General features: G+C 40.6%; 1 protein-coding gene across 3 annotated transcripts in view; it reads left to right on the forward strand.

Annotated features, from left to right (window-relative positions):
* The first annotated feature begins 290 nt into the window (after positions 1–290).
* Positions 291–24,813, forward strand: part of EPHA6 (EPH receptor A6) — a 347,761-nt gene continuing 323,238 nt past the window's right edge. For 2 of the 3 annotated variants that reach the window (XM_079974767.1, XM_079974768.1), the window contains exon 1: positions 291–2,269. In XM_079974767.1, the coding sequence (XP_079830893.1) occupies positions 2,164–2,269 (106 nt within the window). In that variant the 5' untranslated portion in view covers positions 291–2,163. The remainder of the gene's footprint in view (positions 2,270–24,813) is intronic. The other variant, XM_079974769.1, reaches the window with a different exon arrangement.

Here is a 24,813-nt window from a genome sequence, read left to right on the forward strand (position 1 = left end):
AGCCCTGTGTCTCGCCTTGGCCAGAGCTCCCTCCACCCCCAATTTTGATCTTGCCAAACAACTGATCAGTGCTGATCAAGTGGCATTCAGCTGCTGCCAGATCCGGGGAGGGCACAGCACCCATGCATGCTCCTCTCCAGTGGCTGAAAACACACAACTGTACTTCAGGGCAGTTGATCTTGGCACAGGCATTCCATTCTCACGTCATTACACCACTCAGCTTCCCTTTGCCTCACAGTCTTATTGTAATCCCCTCTCCCCCCCCCTTTCCCCCCCAAGACGTTTTAGCTCTCTTTGTGCCACCACTGTACAGTATTTATATAGCATTTCCCCTAATCTGGACCCATGGGCCTCCAGATATTACTGAATTGCAGTTCCCATCACACATGGCCACTGGCTACACTGGCTTGGGCTGATGGGAATTGTAGTTCAGGAACATCTGGAGGGCCACAAGTTCTGTGCAATAATGCAATAAATGCTTCACTTATGTTATCTCAGTTATGCTTACCTCGATGCTGTGAGATGTGAGATGTACCTACATTAAAACTTCTGAATTCAGTGCTCGTTTCCTTACCCAACCCCCAATCGCTCACCTTCCTCATGACCTTAGCCTTGAGCATTATAAGTGGCAGAAAATAAGAAGGGAAAGTAAGTATTCCATAGCGAAGGAAGAAAGCAACTTGCGTTGGGGAGTGGCGAGAAAGCTGGAGATAGCAACTTGCCACCTGCGCCCTAAGGATTACCAGTGTCCTTTTAAGCTAATGCAATTTTAAAGTTTAGCCACAGCCGCCCTCCAAAAGCTAAATAGAGAGACCTTTTTGTGTTTTGTTTTCGGAGTTTTTTTTTTGTCTTGTCAACTAACCCCCTCTAGTGCCGAACAGGCTGTATTTGACCCGCGGGCTGCTCACAGCTTCTCAGCTTAAGCGAGAGTATCATCTTCCCTCTCCGCCTTTTGCCCACACATCCATATACATACCGGTCTCACCTCTTCTCCAGAGAACTGGGGAGGTGACACAACAAGAGTCCGATTTCTTTTATTGCTTGCTTTCCTCCCTCCCCTCCCCTCCCACACACCCATTTAAGGATCCAATATTATCGTGACCCCCCTCTTTTTTTGGCGAAGAAGGAGGAGAGAGAGAGAGAGAGGGATTTCTGCAGCAAGCGGTGGCTGCTGCTTGAAGTGTGGCGTGCCCAGAAAACCTCAGCAGCCCTCCTGCCGGCTCGGACGCCAGGTAATATTGATTCTGCTTAGCTCCCCTGCCCAGGGCTTCAAAAACAACCACCCTCCAGAAAAGCAAAGGAGGAGGGCAGGGCGGGGAAGAGAATGGTCCATCCCCAAACCGCAGGCGATGGGAAGGCGCGGAGATGCCGGTAGGCGCGCGGAAGACAACCAGCCCAACTGAGTGTGATCCGCGACTGCTTGGCGTCGGGGAGCCACCGTCCCAGCCAAAGGGAGTCCGTGGCGGCGGCGGCTGGGAAATCCCGCCTGGCAAGTTTTCTTGACGGCTGAGCGGAGGCGGGGAGCTGTCCAGCGTTTCAGCACCTTCCAGCCGCGGACCGGAGAAGGCGCCTCGGCGAGGGGACCTTCCCACCACCAAAGGGAGGAAATTATTCTGGCTCCCGGGCGTTGCCTGCCCCTCATGGGCAGCCGGGAGGACGGGCATTCGGCGAGGGGGGCGAAGATGTCGCTGCCCCCCAGGAGGCTGTTGCAGTTGTGGGGTTGGCGGCCAGTAAACGGGATGGTGCTGCAAGGCTGAAAGAGAAGTGAGACGCAAGAAGGCAGCCAGGTGGGCGCCACCAGGCTGGGCAATTCCCCCCCACCCACCCTCCACACACATACACACACACACGGATTTTACGCACACTGCGCCTCAGCCAGGGAAAGTTTGCCTGCCGTGCGCTCCTCGCCTTGCTCGCAAGCCCTTCGCCTTCCCAACTCGACGGTGTCCCTCGGCCTCTGCTGCTGCTCAGAGGGAGCCTGGCTCGGCTCAGGACGCCCTCTCACTCAGGTGGATGCGATTTCTTCAGGCTCGGCAGCGCCTGGTAGCCTGGACCCTCCTTCCCCTTGGGGCCTCAGGCATTGCCCACTAGCCTGGAGGAGGAAGAGAAGCTGAAGCCCCCTGCCTCTCCCGGAGGCCAGGACAAGGGGCTCCAGCACCAGCCATGGGCAGCAGTGAAATGAGGGGCTTCTTCCTTTGGAAATTTAGCCTGGTCTTCCCTCTGCTGACAGCGTGTCCGGCGGGCTGCAGCCACGTCTCCAGCAATCAAGGTAAAGGGAAACTGTTGGGTGGGAAGGGAGAGGGATGCGCTGGAGAGGGAGGCAAGACTGAATGTGCAATAATAATAATAATAATATTTTTTAAAAAAGCAGCTCAGGGCTGCAGGGTGTTTGCTGGGGGAAAGGGCAGCCCCCACAGGCATAGAAGGGTTATTGGATCCTCGTGATGGGCTGGCAAAAGCTTGGCTGCTTCTCATCAGCGAGTGTCTATTGACTTGCCCCACTTTGGTCGCTGACAGTGGGGGTGGGAAGAAGCCTTTGCATTCTCATGCACAGTGGAGAGGAAGTGGAACTCGGGTTGGTAATTGCAGGATTCCCCAGGCTCTGGCCACAGTGGCGGGTCAATTATTCTAAGTCTGAAGAGTGATCTGAAGCTGTGCTGCTGATTAGAAATCTCAGTGAAACTTCGGAGCTCTCCATTTTAGTTTGCATACACATCACGACTCTTGTTTTACTCGTGAGTTAAAGACCATGAGATCAGACCACTGCTTGATGGAAAGCACTGCTTCTCCTACAGGTATATGAGATGGATGGGATTTTTTTTAACACTGCAATTAAGAAAACCGGGGGTGGGTGGGAACCAGAGGGCATCAGTTTCAGTAGCATAGCCTAAACAAAAAGCCGAAAGCCAGTGCCTCTGGGTTCATTTGTGGGTTTTTGCTCATTTTCTTTTTCCTTCATCACATTGCCATGAAAGCGTACCCACCCACCCCCTGGTCACCTTCCTAACAACAAACTTAGTATTCTTTTGTTTTGGTTGGTATTCTGAAGACATCAGCATTGCTTCTGCAGATACACAGTAGGCTTCTGAGGCCTATCTTCACACAGAAGCCTCTTACTTCCCTGAAAAGTCAGGGGTTCCTGTAAAATAGTCTCCAGTATCTGCACAAGCCCTTGCAACTGCAAGGGAAACCTTGGAGAGTTCATATCATATTAGTCTGTGCACATGGGTCTTTTTGGATCCTATTTATTTATCATTTATTTCACAGGATTTGTATACTGCTGGATTGTAATAAAACCTAAAGCAGTTTACAAAGTGGGATCCTGACCTTAGCTTTCTGTAGCAAAGGTATCTTTTATAGATGTGATCATCTGAAACTAATTATCCCATTTGCATGCATGTGCCCTTTCACTATTACCACCCTCTCTAGCATTATCTTTTATATAATTATTTTAACACGCAACATGCTTTTGCATTCTTTGTCTTGCTTGCCCTTATACAAGTCCAGCTCAGGTGTCCTAAAACCCAAACACTGTAGTGTATGTTTTCATGGTTTGATACTTTTTATCAAATAAAATTCATTTAAAATATCAGACACTATATCCAGTAGACTGCATTGGCTGTCCCACTAAAAAAAAAAAAAAAAAACCAAAATGTTTCAGATTAAATCTTTTAAAGTGACCAGCTCTGTTGGCTGAGTCAGTAGAAAAGCTTTCAGGTGGGTCCTGCTCTCCTCAGGAGATTTCTGAGCACTTTCTACTCTGCCCTAGCAGCATAATTGGTCTAATAAAAGGTAACATCTGAGCCATTCAGGATCCTACCTTTCTTTCTTTTGGGAGCCTCATGGCAACCAGTCTCGTTACTACTTAGCAATCTGTGGATACTCATGATGACAGGAAAAGCCACAGAATGTCAACAGATGAATCTCTATTGATTTCTGAGAGTACAGAATTCTACCCTTGCAGGAGACATTGGGCAAAAAACAAAAAGATGCTCATCAAAGCAAGGTTATTTTGGGAAAGCCTTTTTTTTTTTTTAACTGAGCTACGTGTGAGAGTGCTATAAAGAAACATATAATGTAAGATGAAAGAAAGAATCAATCTGCACCGCTGTAAGTAAGGCTGCAGGCAGGCTCTCTCTTTTAAGGACTATTTCCAGAGATTTATAATTGGGTAACTAAAGTTGCTGTCAGCTAAAAAAAAATAGGCAGCCAAGGTGTGGAAGTGCAGTATGTTTTTTCAATTTGGATACCAGTTGTAGGTTTTGATTTTGCCAGTAACTAATTCAGTTTTCATACTGAGGATCCAATTTTACAGGTCCATGCAACCCAACATGGATTGACTGACACACCATTAACAAACAATCTAAGTCTCTTCATCTATCATCATACACATAATGAATGTTCAAGCCCACCCTAAATACCATTCTAAATACCTCATCATAAAGCCATTTTAGAATTGTGGATCTTAATCTTCATTCATATTTGCATAATGCAAAATGCATTTAGCAATGTTTTACTAGCTGTGGTATACTGTATTTTAGCTCTCTGGCAGCCTCTGTACAGACCAAAATTTACTGCTTTGCCTACCTTTATTAAAGAGAACCACTGACTCCTGCTTTGAGCCCTATGGCATTTGACTAACTAATGACTGTTAGCCTTTCATGCACAGCCGGTGTTCTGTACAACATCCAGCATATTGCTGATTATTAAATGGGAGGAGATTCTCCAGATATATATTTTTAAAAATATAACAAAAAATGGTGAAATTTACATTTTCTGTGCTATTACTTTCAACAACATACTAGAGCCTTAAAAAACCAAATACATTTGCTCAAATGCACTATGTACACTATCACGGGGTATATAGGAAATATTTAAACCCATGTTGCGATATCCCTTCATCTGCGAGCTTGAGCATAATTATCTCCTGATGATCCCCCATGTAGTGTGCTATGAGAACAAAATTGCATGATTTGACCCCTTCATTATTTGTGTCCACCAACATCCAACACCTGCCCCTCAAACCATTTGTCTTATTTGAATTGATCCAATTTTATCTCTAGGCCAAGCAACATAATAATTAAATGTGTGTTCCAAAATACATTAGACAGAACTTTGTATATGTCAGTTGCCTTGACCCTAGTTGTTCTTTGGTCTCATCTGCATAAATCAACACAGCAAAAAAACATTTTCAGAAAATAACTCAGAGATGTAGTCAACAAACTAATACAAGGCAATTTTTTTAAATAAACACTTGCACTGGCAGCTACCTCCATTTCTTAAATAGCTAGTTGACCTAGCATTTTATTTGTCTACATGCTCTACTAAAATTGCAGTTAAACTACACTGATAACCTTATCTGCTCTTAAACAGTATCTGCTATATTGCACTTAACTAATAAATGCTGTGTTATAGATTAGCCTTTAAGCAAAATTGGTACAGTGCGTGGTTTTTTCCCTAAGAGCTCAAATCTCTTCACATACTTTGTCTGGGTCTTATGATACTAAAATGCTGTGTGATTGCCATCTCTCTTTGACTTCACCCCAAACTGCTCCTCTGGTGTCTATATAAATGTGGGACACCCTGATGGTGATATTGTTTATACCACTCACCCACCCACTCCAGAGAAAGGCAATTGTAACAAGGCAAAATGGATGTCACTGACATCAGTTGGATTTACTGCATGAAGGTGAGCCATCACTAATCCATGCATCAACCCTGTGATATTTCTGTTTCCATACTATTCCATACTTAATCCAGATAAGACTTACTTAGTATTGGTGAGTAGCTCTCTAGACCAGATAGATAAGGTTCAACCTTCTCTGGATGGTGTTGCACTTTCTCTAATGAAAGTGGTGTGCAGCTTAGGAGTACTTCTGGGTTTGTTCCTGTCTCTGGAGGCACAAGTGACATCCATGACACAAGAGTGTTTTCCATCAGCTTAGGCTGGTGGCCTAGCTGCGACTGTTTGGATGGGGATAGCCTAGCTTCTGTTGTCTGGGTTTCGTGTGGTGCAATAGCTTATACTTGAGTGCACTTTTGAAGATGGTTCAGAAATTGCAGCTAGTGCAGTGGTTGGCAGCAAGATTGATGAATGAGACTAGATGTTCTGAGCATATAACACCAATCCTTACCCAGCTGCACTGACTACCAATTGGTTTCTGGCTTCATTTCAAAAATGGTGGTTGTAACCTATAAAGCCTTATATGGCTTGGGACACTGATATCTCAAGGAACATTTCTCCCCATATGAACCTACCTAGTACTTATTATCACCATCATAGGATCTTCTCTGGGTATTTCCCCTGATGGAGGTACAGAGGTTGTTAATGAGACAATGGACCTCCCCAATTGTGCAACACTCTCCCCAGGAAAGTCACATAGCACCAGTGCTATTTTTCTAGAAAAAGAGATGCCAGAACTCAGCATGAAGGCCTCAGCATGAGCAACATCCTTGTTCTCTTATAATAGCAATGGCGCCCACCTGAGAGGTGCTGGAACTGAATTCCAGTGTGTTCCAGCTGAAACAAGCCCTGAATAGCACCAACAGTGGCAGCTTTTTGAACACCAGAAAAAAACATTCCTTTTCCCCTGGATTTTCAGTCTAAATTTAGATCATAATGTACAGTAATATGATCTGTAACCTGATTTGTCCTTCTGACTCTTGTTGATGGATGAACACCTTCATTCCTTCATTAATTTAATAAGTTTAATATTTTATTGTTGTGTTTATGGGTTTTATCTGCTTGATAAGTCACCGTATTTTAACTATATTGTAAGTTGCTTTGAGATGTTTTCTAAAAAGCAATGAGATAAATAATAATAGGCTGCACATCAGATTTAGTAATTTGCCTAAGTCAATTCAATGAATATTGTAAGTTGCTTTGAGATGTTTTCTAAAAAGCAATGAGATAAATAATAATAGGCTGCACATCAGATTTAGTAATTTGCCTAAGTCCATTCAATGAATTCATTGACCTAGAACGGCCTTTCTCAACCGTGAATCCCCAGATGTTGTTGGACTATAACTTCTATCATCTATAACCACTGGTCCTGCTAGCTAGGGATGACGGAAGTTGTAGTCCAACAATGTCTGGGGATCTAAGGTTGAGAAGGGCTAATATAGGGATTTTCCAGCTTATAGCTCATGCACTTAACCACCAAGCTGCACTACCTATTTTATTTTTACAAATTTAATTTCCTTAAATGTATTATGAAGAGGAAGAACTTTAAAGAAATTCAAATTAGATATCATGTTTATCCTATAGGTTTGTTGTTGTTGTTGTTGATTTTTATGCTGCCTTTCTGCCATAAGACACCCAAAGTGCCAAAGCACAGATTGTTTCCAAAACAAGAAACTTTAAACCAGCAGTGTTTAAATGGAAATTATTGTAAAAATAGCAGTATGATTGTGAAGGAATGCTCAAAACTAGGCTAACCACTACCCCAGCAAAAACTGTCAAGGCGGAATTCCATTCTCAAATGTTATTAGGAAGTTTTAAAAAAATCAGAGTGAAATAGTATTCGGGGACAGGATGCCTAGCCTTTTTGTGAAGATTATAATTTATTCTAGACTTGTTAGCCCAAATTCACCACCACTCTTGAGCTTGTATTCAAAATCATTAATACAGATTCAATTGCTAGACCAGGCACTTAGAAAAAATCAGTTGATCCTTTCCCCTAGCATAAGCACACTAGCTGTGAGTCCAAAGGAGGTCATTGAAGTGACTGACTAAATTAAATCATTCTGCATGCTTTGGGGAATGTCTACTCAGGAAGAGGAACATGGCGCCCCCACCCACCCCCGATGTTTATTTACATATACAGTGGTGGTACTTTGTTAAATAAATAAATAAATAAATACTAAATGATGAATAAACAAAAAAAAAGTTCTATATTGTAGATAGCACTAAGGCATATTTACATGTTGGTTCTTTGTATTTAAATGGCATTTCTGTGCACTCTGGTTTCCATCACGGTGTTCCATTGCACCAGAAGCAGTTTATTCATGCTTGCCACATCATCCAGAAAGTTGTCTGTGGACAAACACCAGCTTCCTCATCTTGAAAGCGAGATTAGTGCCACAACCCCATAGTGGCCTTTGACTGGACTTAACCATCCAGAGGTCTTTTACCTTTTACCTTTACCTCTTTTTATTTAATGGTTGGTTCCTTTATTCAAACCTTTCCACAGTCTGCAAAATGCCAGTCTTAGGCAGCATGATCATGCTGTCAATCATATAATTTAAAAATCTGCTCAGATTGATAGACTGATCAAGTCTATGAAATATTATTTGTAAGCTCAAAAGCACCACACAGCATCCTCCTTAAGGATACACTACACATACTTTGCTTAAACAAAGTATGTTGAAAAGTGAAGCAGACTTACATAGCCTTGAGGTGGAATAATATAGAAAGGGGGCATTGCAAGTGTAGAACCACTGACTGCATAAATATACCTGAGCAAGTACCAATTAATTATTTTAATTGATAGGAGGCAAAATAAAATAAAATTCAAGGTTCTATAATCTGTTTCTTCTGTAGTCAGCAAAAACACAATGAAGCACTTCATGAGGATATTTTGTAGTGCTAATTTCACAAAACAGTTTGCTTAAGAATATATGCAAAGGGCTGAATCATTTCTATTTGCATATTGCTCTGTCAGCTACAAAGAAAGTTTCGACTTGGGTCTGCTTTGAGCAACCAATGTCTTTGTCCTCCTTTGTGTCAAGATAATTTAGTGATAAAGCACAAGTTGCACAGAAATTATCTCAGGGTGAGGGGGTAATGGGTGTGAACCAGAAAAGGAAAAGTCTTGGTTTCCCCTCTTTAGCCCACTAAAAATGCTTTTGAAGTAAACTTATGGACCACTGGAATGTTAAGCCTCATTGATTTCAGCGGCATTTAGGCATTGCCAAGTTGCTAATAGCATCATTATTGACATCGTCTTCATATTACTGTGGCTGCATATTGTACAAATTCAAACCCACTTTTTTGAACAACTCAGTTTCTGTTCCACCATGCAAGGCATGGGGAGAGATCATAGCTGAGCATATGCTTTACGTGTATGAGATTCTAGGTTCAAACTCTAGGATTTACAATTGTTAAAGGTAAAGAAGAGAAATAAGGTGCAGGCGATGGAATGATCTCTTCCTGAGACCCTGGAAAACCACTGCCCACAAAAGTAGATAATATGGGCTAGAAAGACAAATAGTCTGACCCAGTGTGAGGTGGTGTCATGTGTAAGAAAAGGTTGTATCTACAGTTCCTCTTTGAAAGCATAATTCCCCATAATAAGAGGTAGAATTCTAATCGGCTGCATGAAACCACAGGGTCTTGTGTTGTGGGTTTTTTTAAAAAAAAAAGATTTTAAAATTGGTATTCATGAGGTGATGGCTCTTTCTTCTCTGCTGTGCTAACAGAACGGAAGCTTTAATTCTTTAAATTTACTTCCTGAGCTTCTCTATGGTTTCCCCTCCCTTGTAAATCAATGGATGGTGCCGACTTCCATCTGTGGCAAGGCAGAGTGAAACAATAGTATTGACAAAGGAGTAAACTTCTTCGTTCTGTCTTAATTGAGTGGTAACTTCAAAAATAAATTGTGACTGAGGTAAGGACTGGCCTCCACTATTGAAGAGATCTGTGGACAGCCCAGATAATTGCTCACAGAATGCTGTGCACAAGCACTGCATCAAAAATCAACTTGAAATCTTGGTCTTTTGGCTGTGTGAGCTCTCCATGCAAACTGTTGTTGTTTTTAGTTCCCTTCCATTAGTATTCAACCAATAGCCAAGCCTTTGAAGGGGTAACAAAACAAACAAACCATCAAACAAAAAACCACAGTGGTTTTATTGCTGGCTGGAAAGTTCACAACACCCCTAATCTCAGGTGAAAGGGCTCAGGTTCCAGAATTGGGTAAGAACACTCTAATTTCACAAACCGAAAATACCAATAGGAGCAATTAAGCACAGTAAGTAAATATCGAAGATTCACTTAACATGCATGTTTTATCTTGATTATAATTTCTTTCTAGGTTTGTTAGGGAATTTCAGTTCCATAACAAACATAGACAGAAAAAGAAATGATTATGTTTTTAAATGATTGGAATAAATTTAAAGGAGCATAATGACAGGTGCTGAAAATAATGCAGTAGGACTGAAACATTTACTGAATGAGGAAGTCCTAGGCCTAGAAAGCTGATGCAGAGTAATGGCTAAAAGATTGCCTAATAGATAAGGAAGTCTATGGTTTGAATTTCCCATCTATCATGAACACATACTAGTTGGCGTTGGACAAATGATGCTTTGCCTGTCTTCTATATGGATAATAATTGTGGCCTGCCTTAAAGGATTGTTGGAAGGATTCCAGCATGATAATATATGTAAATATTTTTGCACATTTGAAAGAGCTAAAATGACATACATTTTAAATATTATTATTATTATTATTCGTTTAGTAGTGTCGATAGAAATGTCATTCTTAAGGCAAAGCAGCTTCAGAGAAGGTGACTTTAACTGTGAGGAGGGGAACAGAGCCCATGCCTCCTCCTTTTGCAATGTAATCCTGATCCTACTCTCCCCACCCCCAGCTGGTGCTGCTAAAGTAAAAAAAAAAGTCACATTAAATAAATGCACACATTTAAAGTTACACTTGCTTTAGCCCTAAAATGAAGCCTACTGGATAAAGTCATGTCAAATTCATCCCATCAAAGAGTATATTTATATGATTGAGTGAGAACATGTGAGACAGCTATCATCTCAAGAGCTCAACATGTTGAACTGTGTTGGCTCAAAAGAGAGCGTTCCTAAACACAACCCCTCCTTTCCTGGCATTTGGTTGTGGTCTTCACGGTGGTGAACAGCACCCTCTGGTGGCTATCTTTTATTTGTTTATTTTGTTAACCACAAAATACGAGACCGAGGGCAGAGAGCTTGGCCCTCTCTCTGATTTTGCTTTTTTATTATTGTTGCAAGTTGTTTTAAACTGTTTTTAAGGTTGTGTTCTAATGTTGTAACCTGCCTTGGCACTTTAGGGTAATAAATAAATGAAATCATTATTCTATCCTCATTCTAGGTATCTTGTGAATATGAGAGAGAGAGAGAGAGAGAGAGAGAGAGAGAGAGAGAATTGTGTAATGAGATTCCATGTATTTAAAATACTATTACAAACAATAGCAAATACATATTGGGAACTAGGTGCACAATAGGGGGTGGGGGTGGAATGACCAGGGTAGATGAAGAATTGGGGCAAGCCAAAGGCAGATAAAAGTATATAAGTGGATAGGGAAAGGATGTGGCGAGTAAATTAAAGGTTTACAATGGTGTCCTGCAGCAGAAAGTGTTACTACTTTCAGGGTAAGTGTTAGGAAATAATGCAACCTAAGAGCTAGCTGACAAGCATTTTGGATTAACAATATTAATAATACCTTTATTGCAATTGTACAACCTGTGTACAATGAAATTAAACAAGCCTCCCCCCAAAAAACACTCAATCTCTTATCAAACAACACACCACCTCGCAAGTCAATTTCACTGTTATTTTTTGTTCAACAGCCTAACAGCCCACGGATAGAAGCTATTTTTTAGCCTGTTGGTACTGCTGATTATACTTCTATATCTCCTGCCCGAGGGTAGAAGATTAAAGAGGTGATGGCCGGGGTATGAGTCATCCCTGAGAATTTTTCTCACTCTCCTAAGGCAATGATCCCTTGCGACTCTAGCGGACTCAAGGGACAGCCCATGATATCATGTGCTGTATTCACCACCCTCTGTAAAGACTTTCTGTCCGTGGCTGTCAGGCCAGCATACCACACTGTGATACAGTATGAAAGGACACTTTCTATTGTGGACCGGTAAAAGGAGTTCAGGGACGCGGGTAGGGCTGTGGTCTAAACCACAGAGCCTAGGGCTTGCCAATCAGAAGGTCGGCGGTTCGAATCCTCATGACGGGATGAGTTCCTGTTGTTTGGTCCCAGCTCCTGCCCACCTAGCAGTTCGAAAGCATGTCAAGTGCAAGTAGATAAATAGGTACCGCTCCGGCGGGAAGGTAAATGGTGTTTCCGTGTGCTGCTCTGGTTTGCCAGAAGCGGCTTAATCATGCTGGCCACATGACCCGGAAGCTGTACGCCGGCTCCCTCGGCCAATAAAGTGAGATGAGCGCCGCAACCCCAGAGTCGTCCACGACCGGACCTAATGGTCAGGGGTACCTTTACCTTTACTAAAAGGAGTTCATCAATTGTTGTTTAACATTATTCTTTCGCAAGACCCTGAAGAAAGGGAGTCTCTGTTGGGCCTTTCTGACCACCTGAGTTATGTTGATTTTGCAAGTGAAGTCCTCACTAAGGTAAACTCCCAAGAATTTAAAAGAGGAGACTCTCTCCACACAGCGCCGCCCCCCAATATACAACCACAAATATTTACATTCAATCTAGAAATACTGTACTATTTAGATGAGGAAAGAACAAGGCATCCAATGGCATCCAATCAGGTCGCGAAGCTCATGTGGCCACTAGTCATCTGAACCAGTTCTTAATTTGGTGACTACATAGAAGAAAATCAAATTATTTACCATTCCTTTTGGCCGTTGGGTTAAGCACAGCCATTGTCTTCTATTTGTGGAATATAAATGAGGGATTTATGGATAATTGAATATTTCTCTGAAGCATCCTGATTGAATAATTGGTTAGGTTACTTTTGAATCTCAGTGAGGCCAACAAAACAGGCTGACATAGGTGCAGCCATAGAGCACCAAGTTCATGATAGCATTTGCTAAGCACATAAACAAAGTTTAAGGGCTCTTCATAGTTTTAAAATGATTTAATTGTTAGCTTTAGCCTGTGGCTAAATTCAATTGTCCTTTAACAATGTTTCTAAGCAGTTTTTTTTTAAAAGAAAGAGTACCTTGATGGGGTACTTGTCTTTGGTGGTACACTCAGTCCTAACAAAATCCATTAATTTTCTCTATAGACATCTATGAAAGCAAATGTGGTATAGTGGTTAGAATAGCCTTTCTCACCCTTGGGTCTCCAGATGCTGCTGGACTACAGCCCCCATCATCCCTAGCTAGCAGGACCAGTGGTCAGGAACCATGGGAATTGTAGCCCAACAACATCTGGGGACCCAAGGTTGAAAAAGGTTGGGTTTGAGTGTTGGGATGGGGAGACCTGGTGTGAATCCCTGCTTCAGCCATGACACTCAGCGGAAGACTTTTTGCCAGTCAACTTCTCTTGACTTATCCTAACTTAGAGTCGTTATGAGTATAAAAGGGTAACCCAACCAAGTATGTCTCCCTGAGTTCTTTGGTAAGAGGGGTGGAATATTAATGTGCAGGTTAATACTGAAATGGAGGCCTTGAGAGCTGTCTCATTAAGTAAAATTTGAAAAGTATAATTTTGTGAAACCACTACAGCAGTGTTTTGTTTTTAAAATAAGCAATGGGATTTGTAAGAGAGATTTTGAACCTTTATAGTTAAAAATCTTGAATAAAACATTTATTTATTCTAGGGAATCATATTTATTCTTCAGAATTATGAGGAATCTTTAATCTAGCCCTTTTCAGACTATGCAGAATATTCTCCCTGTACAGCTGCTGTTAGGGTTACCAACTCATGGCCTAAAGCTGTCTCCTGTTCCATTAACATATGTATGAAGAAATAAACTTAACAGTTGTTGCATCTTCTGGAATATTGTTCCATCTGTCTTACTCCCTATAGAGATACTGCCACACTGTAATGGGAGGAACCACGACTGTCAACTTCTCCCTGCATGCAGATGTTCAAGGAACTCTAACTCCCTTAGGGTCAGAAGTTTGCAGCCCAAGGCAGCCTAGACGTTCTTACAATACAACCACTGCACACTGTATGCCCCAGATAGGAGACTCTGGCAAATCGTCCCTATCAGCAAGTTTCATACTCAAAATGTGAAGAGCAGATGAGAAAGATCAACAGCTTTCACCTGTAACTTTGATTCATGACAATTTTTTTCTAAGATGGAGTAGAGGGAGCCAGACACTTAAGTGAGACTAAATGCATTTTCAGTGCAGCTCATCCCCCCTTTTTTTTCAGTGGAAGCTCTGTTCAGGGACCAGATTGGCAGCACTTTCCAAAGAAGACTCCCACAGTTGCTTTTTTCATCAATATAAAAGTGACCAATTTAAGCATACTTTTTAAAGCACACGTGTAGCGTCACATGCTATTGGTTCAATGGGGACTCAGCAGCAGGAAGTGGGGGTGTTTTATAGGATCATTCATTTAATGTGGGTGCTACTTGGGGCTGAAAGTACAGTGGTACCTCTGGTTATGAACTTAATTTGTTCCAGAGGTCTGTTCTTAACCTGAAAACAGACTTAACCTGAGGTACCACTTTAGCTAATGGGGCCTCCCGCTGCTGCTGTGCCGCCGGCACGTGATTTCTGTTCTCATCCTGAGGTAAAGTTCTCAACCCGGGGTACTACTTCTGGGTTAGCGGAGTCTGTCACCCGAATTGTTTATAACTCAAGGTGTTTGTAACCCAAGGTACCACTATATATTATATGTGGCCAATCTGTCAGCTCAAGGCTTTCAAACATCAGTAAAGTGAGAAAAATAGTGTATTCTTGACTGGCATTAGATTTCTAGATGCTAAAAGCTAATACTTAAGCTTTATTAATGCTTTCATATCCCTGAACATTTTGCGGACGAAAATAGAAACATGTGTTTTGAGACATCTATTCTTACATCAAAGATCATGACCTGCTGAGTCCTTTCTTTCAGGCTGACTATTGTATCCATTTACTCTAGTAATCTGTGGAAAGTTGGCTAGTAGGGTATGTTGTGTTGTCGTTTTGTCATACGTGCTTTTCTTTTTAAAGACTCAGTCATGTTTAACAAAACATTCACATCACAATCCTGTGCATATTTACTTGGAAGTAAGCACCAGCACGGTGGCAAAAATAATAATAGATTATTATTGCTGCCCAAATAGAGGGCTCTGTTTTGCATATAGTATAGTTGCAATTTAGAAATAATCATTTAAACAGAAATATAATACACTTTGCCATAGTAGGGTGCAGTGTAATCAGGTGTCTACTCAGTCTGCTGACCAGGTTTAAAGGGTAAGGGTTTGATTCTCCCTTCTTATGGTTATTTATATTCAAACAGGATTTGGACTAGACTGCTCTTCAGATATAGGACTGCCCTCTGAAAGACCTTAAAACAGAAAACTGACCTCTGTAGAACAGGGAACATAGTCCATTAACCCATGCATTGGGTGGATTAAAGAGGTAGAAAGCAAGTAATACACTGGCATTTTGTCTCCTTGCACACACATTTACATGCATGCAAACTAGAATCAATATCCATCCACCAGATTCTGCATGCATGTGTAAACAATAGAGACAGGAATAGGTGAAAACCTGAAGGACTTGAGTGCCTATGTGAATGTGCTAACACAAATGTATAAAAAGGCATCCTGAGCATGTCCCCCTAAAAAAGTAAAAGGGACCAAAAAAACCTGAGGCTGAGCATCACTGGTAAATAGGAAAAGTTGAAGCATATGTGCTATTTTATTTTAAAGGAATGAAATGCCATTTTATATTTTGGTTATTGGAGAGACCAGAAAAGAAGTCTTTCCACAGTATAATGCTTTTGTCATTGTCTGATGGCAATTTATAGTCCAAAACAGCCATTGTGAGTAGAGCTTTTCATGTAGCTGTAGGATCTGACCATGACCCAGGAAATCGCAGCTGATACAGACATTTACATAAATTTTCCCCTGCCTGAAACCAACTTTAAGGTGACAAAAAGGTTGTAAAGAAAATTACTCAGAACACTCCATTAAATTTTACTTAAGAATTTATGATACACATAAATCCTTCAGAGACTCGGAGAGGTATGATCCACATATTTTAACCCTCTTGGGCCTCTGTAGAAAAATGTCTACAAGTCTGTAAAGTTCCATGTCGTGGTTGTTGGTTTTTTTAAAAAAAATCCTTCCCTCCCAATTAACCTCTTACCCAATTATAACTGCTAAATTGCTTCCAACAAATTAGAGCTAAATAAAAAACAACTGTTCCTATTTGTATGTGTACGTGTGCCTGTGTGTATGTGTCTGAAAACATGATTTCATCATTACAGTAAAGGCATCAAGAGGTTTGCTGGGTAAGTTTATTTGCCATATTACCTCCAGTTTGCTTTTTAATTGGAAAAATAGGCATGCCACTATGTATATTTATTATGGCCCTCCAAGTCATAATATTTGCACATCTTGCTCACTAGTGTCTACTCTGACTGGCAGTGACTTTCAGACAGAGGTCTTTTACATTGTCTTTGCAATCTGATCCTTTTAACAGAAAATGCCAGGAACTGAACCTGGAACCTTCTGCATGCAAATCTTGAATGCACTGGTTCTTTCCTTCAGTGGTGGACCCTGGGGTTTCAAATTTCAGTGCCCTCACCCTCTGCTTCTCACCTTCCATGCTACATCAGAAAATGGGTGCCCCAGAGACTCTGCACCCAGTGTGACTGAACCGGTCACACTCACCTCTGCTTTCCTTTATAGTCTAGTAGCCTATTACTTCACAGAGTATATTTATGCAGTCAAATTTTTTGTCTAAATAAGAAAACAAATTATATTTTAGACATTTTACTTTGGAAAATTAAAACTACAAATACCAACTATTCAGGCTTCATGAGCTGCTTCATACGAAACATAATAACTACCCAGCAAGGTGTGAATAGATTTATTTCACTCTGACAAGTGCAGTTCCTACACTGAAGAAATGAGGTAGACATGGCTGTTTCTACCACCTAGAAACAGTCATGAATCTGAGACATGTATCTATGTATGAGATTAGGAGTATCTCTGCTGATAGGTCCTGAGATTAAGCAATGGGGGCTCAGGTTATTCATGGCCCAAATTAATCTTCTCATAAGCGATAGAGCGCTCTGACCTTTTCGGACTGGGGACAGGCCTAAGTGCTCAGAGGACTGGGTTATTCCATCTGTGTTGGCACTGCAGACTTCTAGGTTAGTGCCTCAGTACAGTGTGTGGTCATTGATTGCTTATTCACAGGATCCCTGTGTAGCCAAAAAGGCAATGGAACCTATCGTTGCTGTCCAGCAGCTGTTGCTATCATGGTATAGAAGTTCAGTGGCCACTTGCCCTACTGCTTACTTGCCCCTGTAAACTTAAGCAAGACTTCCCAAGGGTACCTTTCATGTAATAAATATTTAGGGAAATATGAGTAAATTAACGTAATAGCACATTTGAAATATAACAATCCTATTTGGATGTTCTATTTACTTGCCATGTATAAATAAACACAAGAGAAAGAGTTGGGGTGTGCTGTTAACTGCGCTCCACCTGGAACATAATCTTTATCCAGTATTATAAACTATGCATGGTGCTTACACATGTAGAGGAGGCTCCCATCCTCATACTTTCACTCTTAAACACTTAGTGAAGGAGACAGGGCCTGGGAGATGCTTGCACTCCCCTGCATGTGTTTATTTTCATGCAAGTAAAGAAGATGCCTGAATAGGTTTATTATGTCAACAGGGCTTGTATTAGACCTGAAAGAGAAAAGGTGCAGTGATGATATTCTTCTTCCCTAGCCAGTTATGGAAATTTGATGGTGAAGATCAATGATACCTGGAACTTATTTTCTCTTGTAATATGTAAGGGCTGAAAATGAGCAAACATGTGGCTAATGGTACTCACAAAAGAACATCGGCTTTTCCAAGGATTTCCCTGTGCAGTTGTGCATCTTCATATTATAGCTAAATGATGTACTATAGAATTACATTACATCCAACTTTGGCTACAGTGGGAAAAAGGGACAACATTAGTTTTCTATCATTCTTCATTTTCATGTTGTGACTGCTGCAACTTCTATGTATAGTTTTGAATGGGAAGGGAAGTGCTGTATTGGCATCTCTTGATGGAGAGATAAGTCAAACCAGTCAGGATTATCTCTGACAAAACACAGCGTGAAGGTACTATATATGCACATACAAAATACGGGGCATGGTAAATTATATATTTTCCAAGAGCATTTCAGTCTCAATCCATTTTATGGTCTCTGCACATAGAACAAAAGGGGGAAAGTCATATATTGTAAACACTATCAGTGGTGCATGTAATATGTGACTTGCTGTAGCTGAGGCCCTCTGGTTAGACTGAAGTTGCAGCTGCCCTTTATATTTTCTGACTGTTCTCTGCTGCTTCCTAGGTATTCTCAAAGGTTAGCTGCAGCTTCCTACATACAGAGACACATAGGCTCCAATTATCCTATTTATGAGGGCAGTTTTAACTTTCTGATGTCAGTCTCTGGAAAACATTATTTCTATTTTACCTTTTTAAAATGTTTTGAGTCACTACGTATGGGGAAAGGAGTAGCCATCCAGTTTCAATATGCTAGAGTGGTTAGCTTGTTAGACTGGCACTAGGGAGTCTCAGGTTCAAATCTCTCCTCAGACATGAAACTCATCAAGCGACCTTAGGTCACTATCTGTCAGCCAAATCTACCTCACACAGAACTGTTACAGAAGTCAAAAGGGGGAAGAAGAATCACACATACAGCCTTAAGCACCCTGGAAAAAAGGAAGGATATAAATAATTCTAGCAACAGGGTTGTGGGTGCGGTGAGGTTGAGAATTAAAGAATTAAATATGTTTTACATATCCTTCAGCAATATATTTTCCTCATTAGGATTATAGGCTGTTGTTATACAGGCTGTTGTTGCTTCGTGCCTATTCTGTGACCATACAGTATTAATTACGGTAACTATGCCTAGGGTTTTACAGTGCAATTGTATACAAGCCTGGTCAGAAATAAGCTCCATTAAGAGCAATGGGACATGTTCACAGGTTAAGTATGTCTAGAATTGCTACCTACACCACCTTGTTAGTATGTACTGAATTTCAAAATTCTAATATTTAGGTGACAAAATGGGCTATGACAAAAAAAAAATCAAATTACAACCTCTAAATGTGTATGTGGGGGGGGGAAACCTTTTCCCTCAGACCTCGATACAATAATCTTTATTGTCATTGTCCTATACAGAACAACGAAATTGAAAAGATCTACATCAGACATGCAAAAACCAACAAGCCTGCTATCCCAATTATCCCAGCCTGGTTAGCCCCTAAAAACTCTGATACCCCATAATTGAATACAATATACTCACATAGAGACTACCTTACACTGCGTTTAAAACCAAAATCGCATTTGGATAGAAACTGTTTCTCAGGCCACTTAGACCAAGTCCTAGTCTTGGTCTCATGGAAACAGCACACCAATTTTGTTCATTACTGCAGCATTTTGAACCTCACTAATGGCTCACCGATCTGATCGCTACTGCTACATATTGAATCTTTTGTTCACTTAGGGTCCTTTGTACAATAGATTTTTCTTCTTCACACAAACAGCCCCAGACTTCCTTGGACAAACGTTTCCATGGACCAAAATAGCATGTGAATCATTGTTGATGCTGGGGTATCTCCTGCACTACTATTATTATTATTATTATTATTATTATTGAATCATCCATGACAATATATACCAGGGTACAGCTCATGTGAACTGAAAATAGATGGTGAGAAAATAGATGGTGTGCAAAAGCTACATATATATACAAGGGACTACCCAGTTTCTCTATACTGCATATATTTGCTCTGAACAAAAAAATTCCTTCCAGTAGCACCTTAAAGACCAACTAAGTCAGTTCTTGGTATGAGCTTTCGTGTGCATGCACACTTCTTCAGATTCATGTGCATGCACACGAAAGCTCATACCAAGAACTGACTTAGTTGGTCTTTAAGGTGCTACTGGAAGGAATTTTTTTGTTTTGACTATGGCAGACCAACACGGCTACCTATCTATATTTGCTCTGGTTTATCATAATGCTGTAGTGTGTGTACAGTTGCTGTAGAATACTAGGCAGTGGTAGCTTCAGAATGGGGGGGGGAGGTGAAAATGAGGTTTAGTTGTTGCAATGTGTTGAAGGAGGAAGATCCAGGTGACTGAGGAAACTGCCTGCATACAAGTGGGGTGGCAGAAAAGGAAGGGGGGAGAAAGTGGCATGTAAATAGGGGTGAAGCTTCAGAAATGGGGTTGGGAAAGTGCAAAGCAGGCTAAGTTGGATTTGGAGGAAAGGGAAAGAGGTGTAGGGTGTTACTATGGGAAGAGTAATGGAGGGTTGGCAAGTGGTGGAGGGTTGGAAAGCAGGGGGACAGATTACAGTGTGCAGGCCCACATGGGTGAATTTATTTTACATCTCCCTTGATACTTTTCAGTAAGACATTTAGCAGAGCTCAAACTAGCAGGCAACATGGTATCCCTGTTCTCCACCTTGCAGCCTTGAACGGATTACAGAATTCAAATGAGGGAAGCAGTAAGGCAGATATGGCAAACCCCAGATTCCCTGTGCCCTTATTCCATCAGTGCTGCTTCCTGTGCTTACAACTTCCAGCATCAACTGAAGCATGGGAAGCTTCCTCTGTGGATATTCATAATGCTGTCTGCTATAATGCAATGATCAGTATGTGCTGAAGTGAAGAGATGTGTCTTGTTTTTTCCACCAGCCTCTTTTAAAATCACAACACAGCAAACAAAAAAACCACACATCATAGCTATTCCATGGGGTTGCCAATCACCTAGTCTGTTTTCAGCCATTCTTTCCAGCAATTCTGCTATCCAGATGCATTTTCTTTCAGTAGCTTAATGTCAATTGTAGATAGCAGGCAAATTTAAGTGTGCATATATTTAAATGTGCATATATTTTTGAACTCATTAGCATAGATAATTGACAAATTGCCTTCTTTCTGCTTTGCTCTGGAAAAGATGGAAAACACCATGCTTCATTTGTGCACAGCAGACAGCAGTTAGTCATTTTTTCCAATTTACAGAAGCAGATATATATGTTTGCTTAATTATTTTATTTTATTTAAGCATATAAAAATCCAACAAATTGAAACAGAACAAGCCATTCCATTATGGTGACCACACTAGTGAAGCATACTGCTATACTGGTATATTTCACAGCCTGAAGAGCAGTATGATTTTGTGTTGCTTATGTATGTGTGGCATATGGGTTGGCAAAAGGCACCTATGCCCTTTAAATAAATTTCTCTTGAGAAAGCACCCTTCTTTCAAATACTGCCTCTGTTAGGTTCAAACTGACGGTCTTTCATCTCAGCCTTCTTGTAGTGAAAATGGCCAGCTAAATGACTGTGAAGTATAATAATGCTTCAAAGTTGAAAAGAATTTTTTACATGCATTAGAAACCCCCCAACCGTCTCATTAACCATATTTCAGGATTATTAAAATACTCTGCAGAGAGTGAGGACTGGCTTCCTGCCATAATTCCCTTGGATAGCACCATTCAGACTTGTAATATCTGGTAATGATCTTTGTATGTCACAGTTTAAACAACTGAAATACTGGTCTGATTGAAAAGGGACAGTGTATGTGTAAAATTAAGATGAATGGAATGAAAAAGTCAGAAAGATTTGTCATTAGCAATTGGTTTCAGTAAGATATCTGAGTTTAACCATACACACAATCATTACTCTTTTTGGTTTAAAAAATAAATAAATGATGTGCTGGTAGATAGAAGTGTCATGGCTGCCAGGACAAATTACCAGTAGCTGTCGTGTGCAGTAATAAAAGAAGTTATGATACTCTCTACTGGTGAGTACCAAACAAAAAGCACTACACACAATCCTTTTAATAGTAGAACCCTGAATGCTAAAAACAATTGACCTAATTCCAGATTACATAAATTGGAGTTTCTGGTCAGTCAGGTTTAGCTTATCCTAGCAAAAACGCTCGAATCACTTGGAATTCAGGGGTTAAAGATGCAACAGTGGGCATTCAGACAGGACCTCCAAAATCAGAGTGAGGCTTCTGATATCATGCTGCTTGTTTGACCTCATAGGGTCTTTCTGCAAAACCTACCGAAATCTCAGGACCTAAGATCACTTATAGTTTTTGAAACAAACACTACAAAACAAAGCTTTGAAACTAAGGTTACAAAAAAAAGTAGGGTAGTCTGGAAAGAGCAAGTTTCATGTACACAATGACCACGGCTTTTAGTGGTGTTTAAAGTAAATCTCGTATTATTTATTTCTTATATTTTTAAATCACCCCATAACATAGTTCTCTGGGCAAGAAATATTTAAATCAAATTACAAAAGACAAAAGCACAAATGATAAAGGAAACACACAGTCAATAACATCCAAAACAGAACAAACAAAAATATATAATGTGAACCGAATCCATTTCATCAGAGTTAAAAGACAACATATCAGTATCAGTCTTACTTTAATAATAATAATAATAATAATAATAATAATTTATTACTAATACCCTGCCCATCTGACTGGGCCTCTCCAACCACTCTGGGTGGCTTCCGCAGGATATTAAAAACACAATAAAACATCAAACATTAAAAACTTCCCCAAACAGGACTGCCTTCAGATGTCTTCTAGAAGTCAGATAGTTGTTTCTTTCCTTGACATCTGGTGGGAGGGTGTTCCACAGGGTGGGTGCCACTGCCGAGAAGGCCCTCTGCCTGGTTCCCTGTAACCTCACTTCTTGCAGTGAGGGAACCACCAGAAGGCCCTCGGTGCTAGACCTCAGTGTCTGGGCTGAACGATGGGGGTGGAGACGCTCCTTCAGGTATAAGAAAGAATGAGAATGTGTCAAAATAACATAAGCCTTTCTCAGGGGACACAACTGGGAGAAAGGTAGCTATTGATGAAAAGATTCTCTCACTCATAGCTAGCTACTCTGTACACTTGAGATTCATTTTTTAATTCTATTTATTATTATTTTGTCCTACCTTTCGTCCCCAATGAGCCTATTTTGTCCTACCTTTCCACCCCAATGAGGTGGAAAAAGTCCTCAAATGGTAGGTCACATACATCAAGTGTTCCTCTTGTGCAGGTCAGTTAAAATCTCTACAATCAACTGATAGATGTTTTGATTAGATTAGAGCTAGTGCATTTCAATAGTTTGAGCAGGTGATTTTCAAGTGCACTTTATATTAGTTTGCCATATTCTTACTAGCTCAGTTCCCCAGTGGGGACACCAAAATGATGGCAGAATGGTGCTCTGTGGCTACATCCCCCCCCCCAATAACCTAGTGGCAGAACACATGCTTTGCATGTAGAAGGTCCTATGTTCAACCACCAGAATATCCAGTAAGGCTGTAAACTCTGAAGAGCTACTGCCAGTTAGTAGTGAATGTGGAAAAAATGATGTCCCAAATTATCAAAATTCAATTAATGCATGTTGTATTACTTATTTTTATTCATCACTCTGAAGGGTCTTGTCTCTTACCTGAAATATGCAGAATAACATATGCTTATTGCAGAAAGGGACACAGATGGGCATTTTGCAAACAAGAAGATAGACTCGATAATAGATTAGGTTTGATTATGTGCTGACATTTAGTACACCATATCCGCAACTTAACTTAAGGAAACAAGCAACCAGTTTCCTGTTGATATATTAATGTGCTGCTTCTAGTGCTAACAAATATACAAATGAAAATATGACCTCATATAATCCTAGTACTCTATATTCTAAAAATAGAGAGTCCTTGCCCTAGATCTTCCATTTATTTGTATCTAGCCTTTTTGTAAAGACCCGCCCCCCATTTGTTAGTACATTGCTGAACTTCTTAAGGTTAATTCACAAAACCAATTTTGCACTGCAAACTGCCTTTTGGGAATTGCTCAGGTCAGTTGAAGATCCACCTCTGTTGCAGTGTTATAAACTGTACTATTTGTATAACAGGCCAATATTCATTCAGAAAAGGTCAATGTTTATTATATCAATTGAAGTTGGGGACCCAAGTGCAGAGTACCCCAGAGACTGGAAAGTGTAAGGCAGTAACAGGTGAAAAAATTAAAACAATTTTTTTCAGTTGAAAAGTGCCAGAACTTTATTGAATACAGATGTAGGTAGACTTTGGCCTGGGCACTGAGTGGAGCATTTTTAAAAATAATTTTAACAGTATTTGTGATCCAGTAAAAGAATAAAATTATTTTACTTCTTATCTTTCAGAGTGGTCAGATAGCCTTTTACCAGAAAACAAATATTCATATCCCTTTTAATGCTGTATATCCTTCCCCTCTCATTTTCAAATAATTAGATCTGTCAAATATTCTGAGGCATTTAAGCTTTTTTTTTTTTAATGAAGAGAATTAGTTTACACACAAAAAAAATGCATTGGAAAATAACTGCAGTTAGTCACTATGAAAAACACACTTTGCTGAAACCCAGAAGCTGCAAATATAGAAATTCTAAAGCCTTCATCTTTGCTGTTGATGCAGCATGCAGCATATATATTTGGCTTTGCCTTCACAGCTCCTCAGCAGCACTCCAGAGATTCTTACTGACATTCCCCTTGCCTCAGTGGGTTACATAAGAGGCACTTAAGGCTGAAGTAGACCTTTGGAGAATTACTTTGAACTAAGTCACTCAAAGTGACATTACTTCATTTTCAAGAGTAGTGATGCAACACTTCTGCTCCACTCCACCGGCCTAATCATCCTTCCCCCAGATATATTCACTACAGGCCATTGGAAGTCTCAGAAGAACTGCTTTCCTAGGACATATTTGTCACAAATCCCTTTCTCACAAAGCAGAAGGGTTTTGATTGTTCTGCAAGAAGTTTATTTATTTAATGGCTGAAGCACAGATTCCTATTAGTAATATTACATTCTACACTAATTTTGACTACTTTGGCCCATTTAACGCACAACAAAGATTTAGTGGTTGATTTTATTTTTATTTTTACTTGATGGCACAACAGAATGCTTCTTTCC

This window comes from Podarcis cretensis (genome assembly GCF_951804945.1).
Source record: "Podarcis cretensis genome assembly, chromosome: 4".
Taxonomy (NCBI): domain Eukaryota; kingdom Metazoa; phylum Chordata; class Lepidosauria; order Squamata; family Lacertidae; genus Podarcis; species Podarcis cretensis.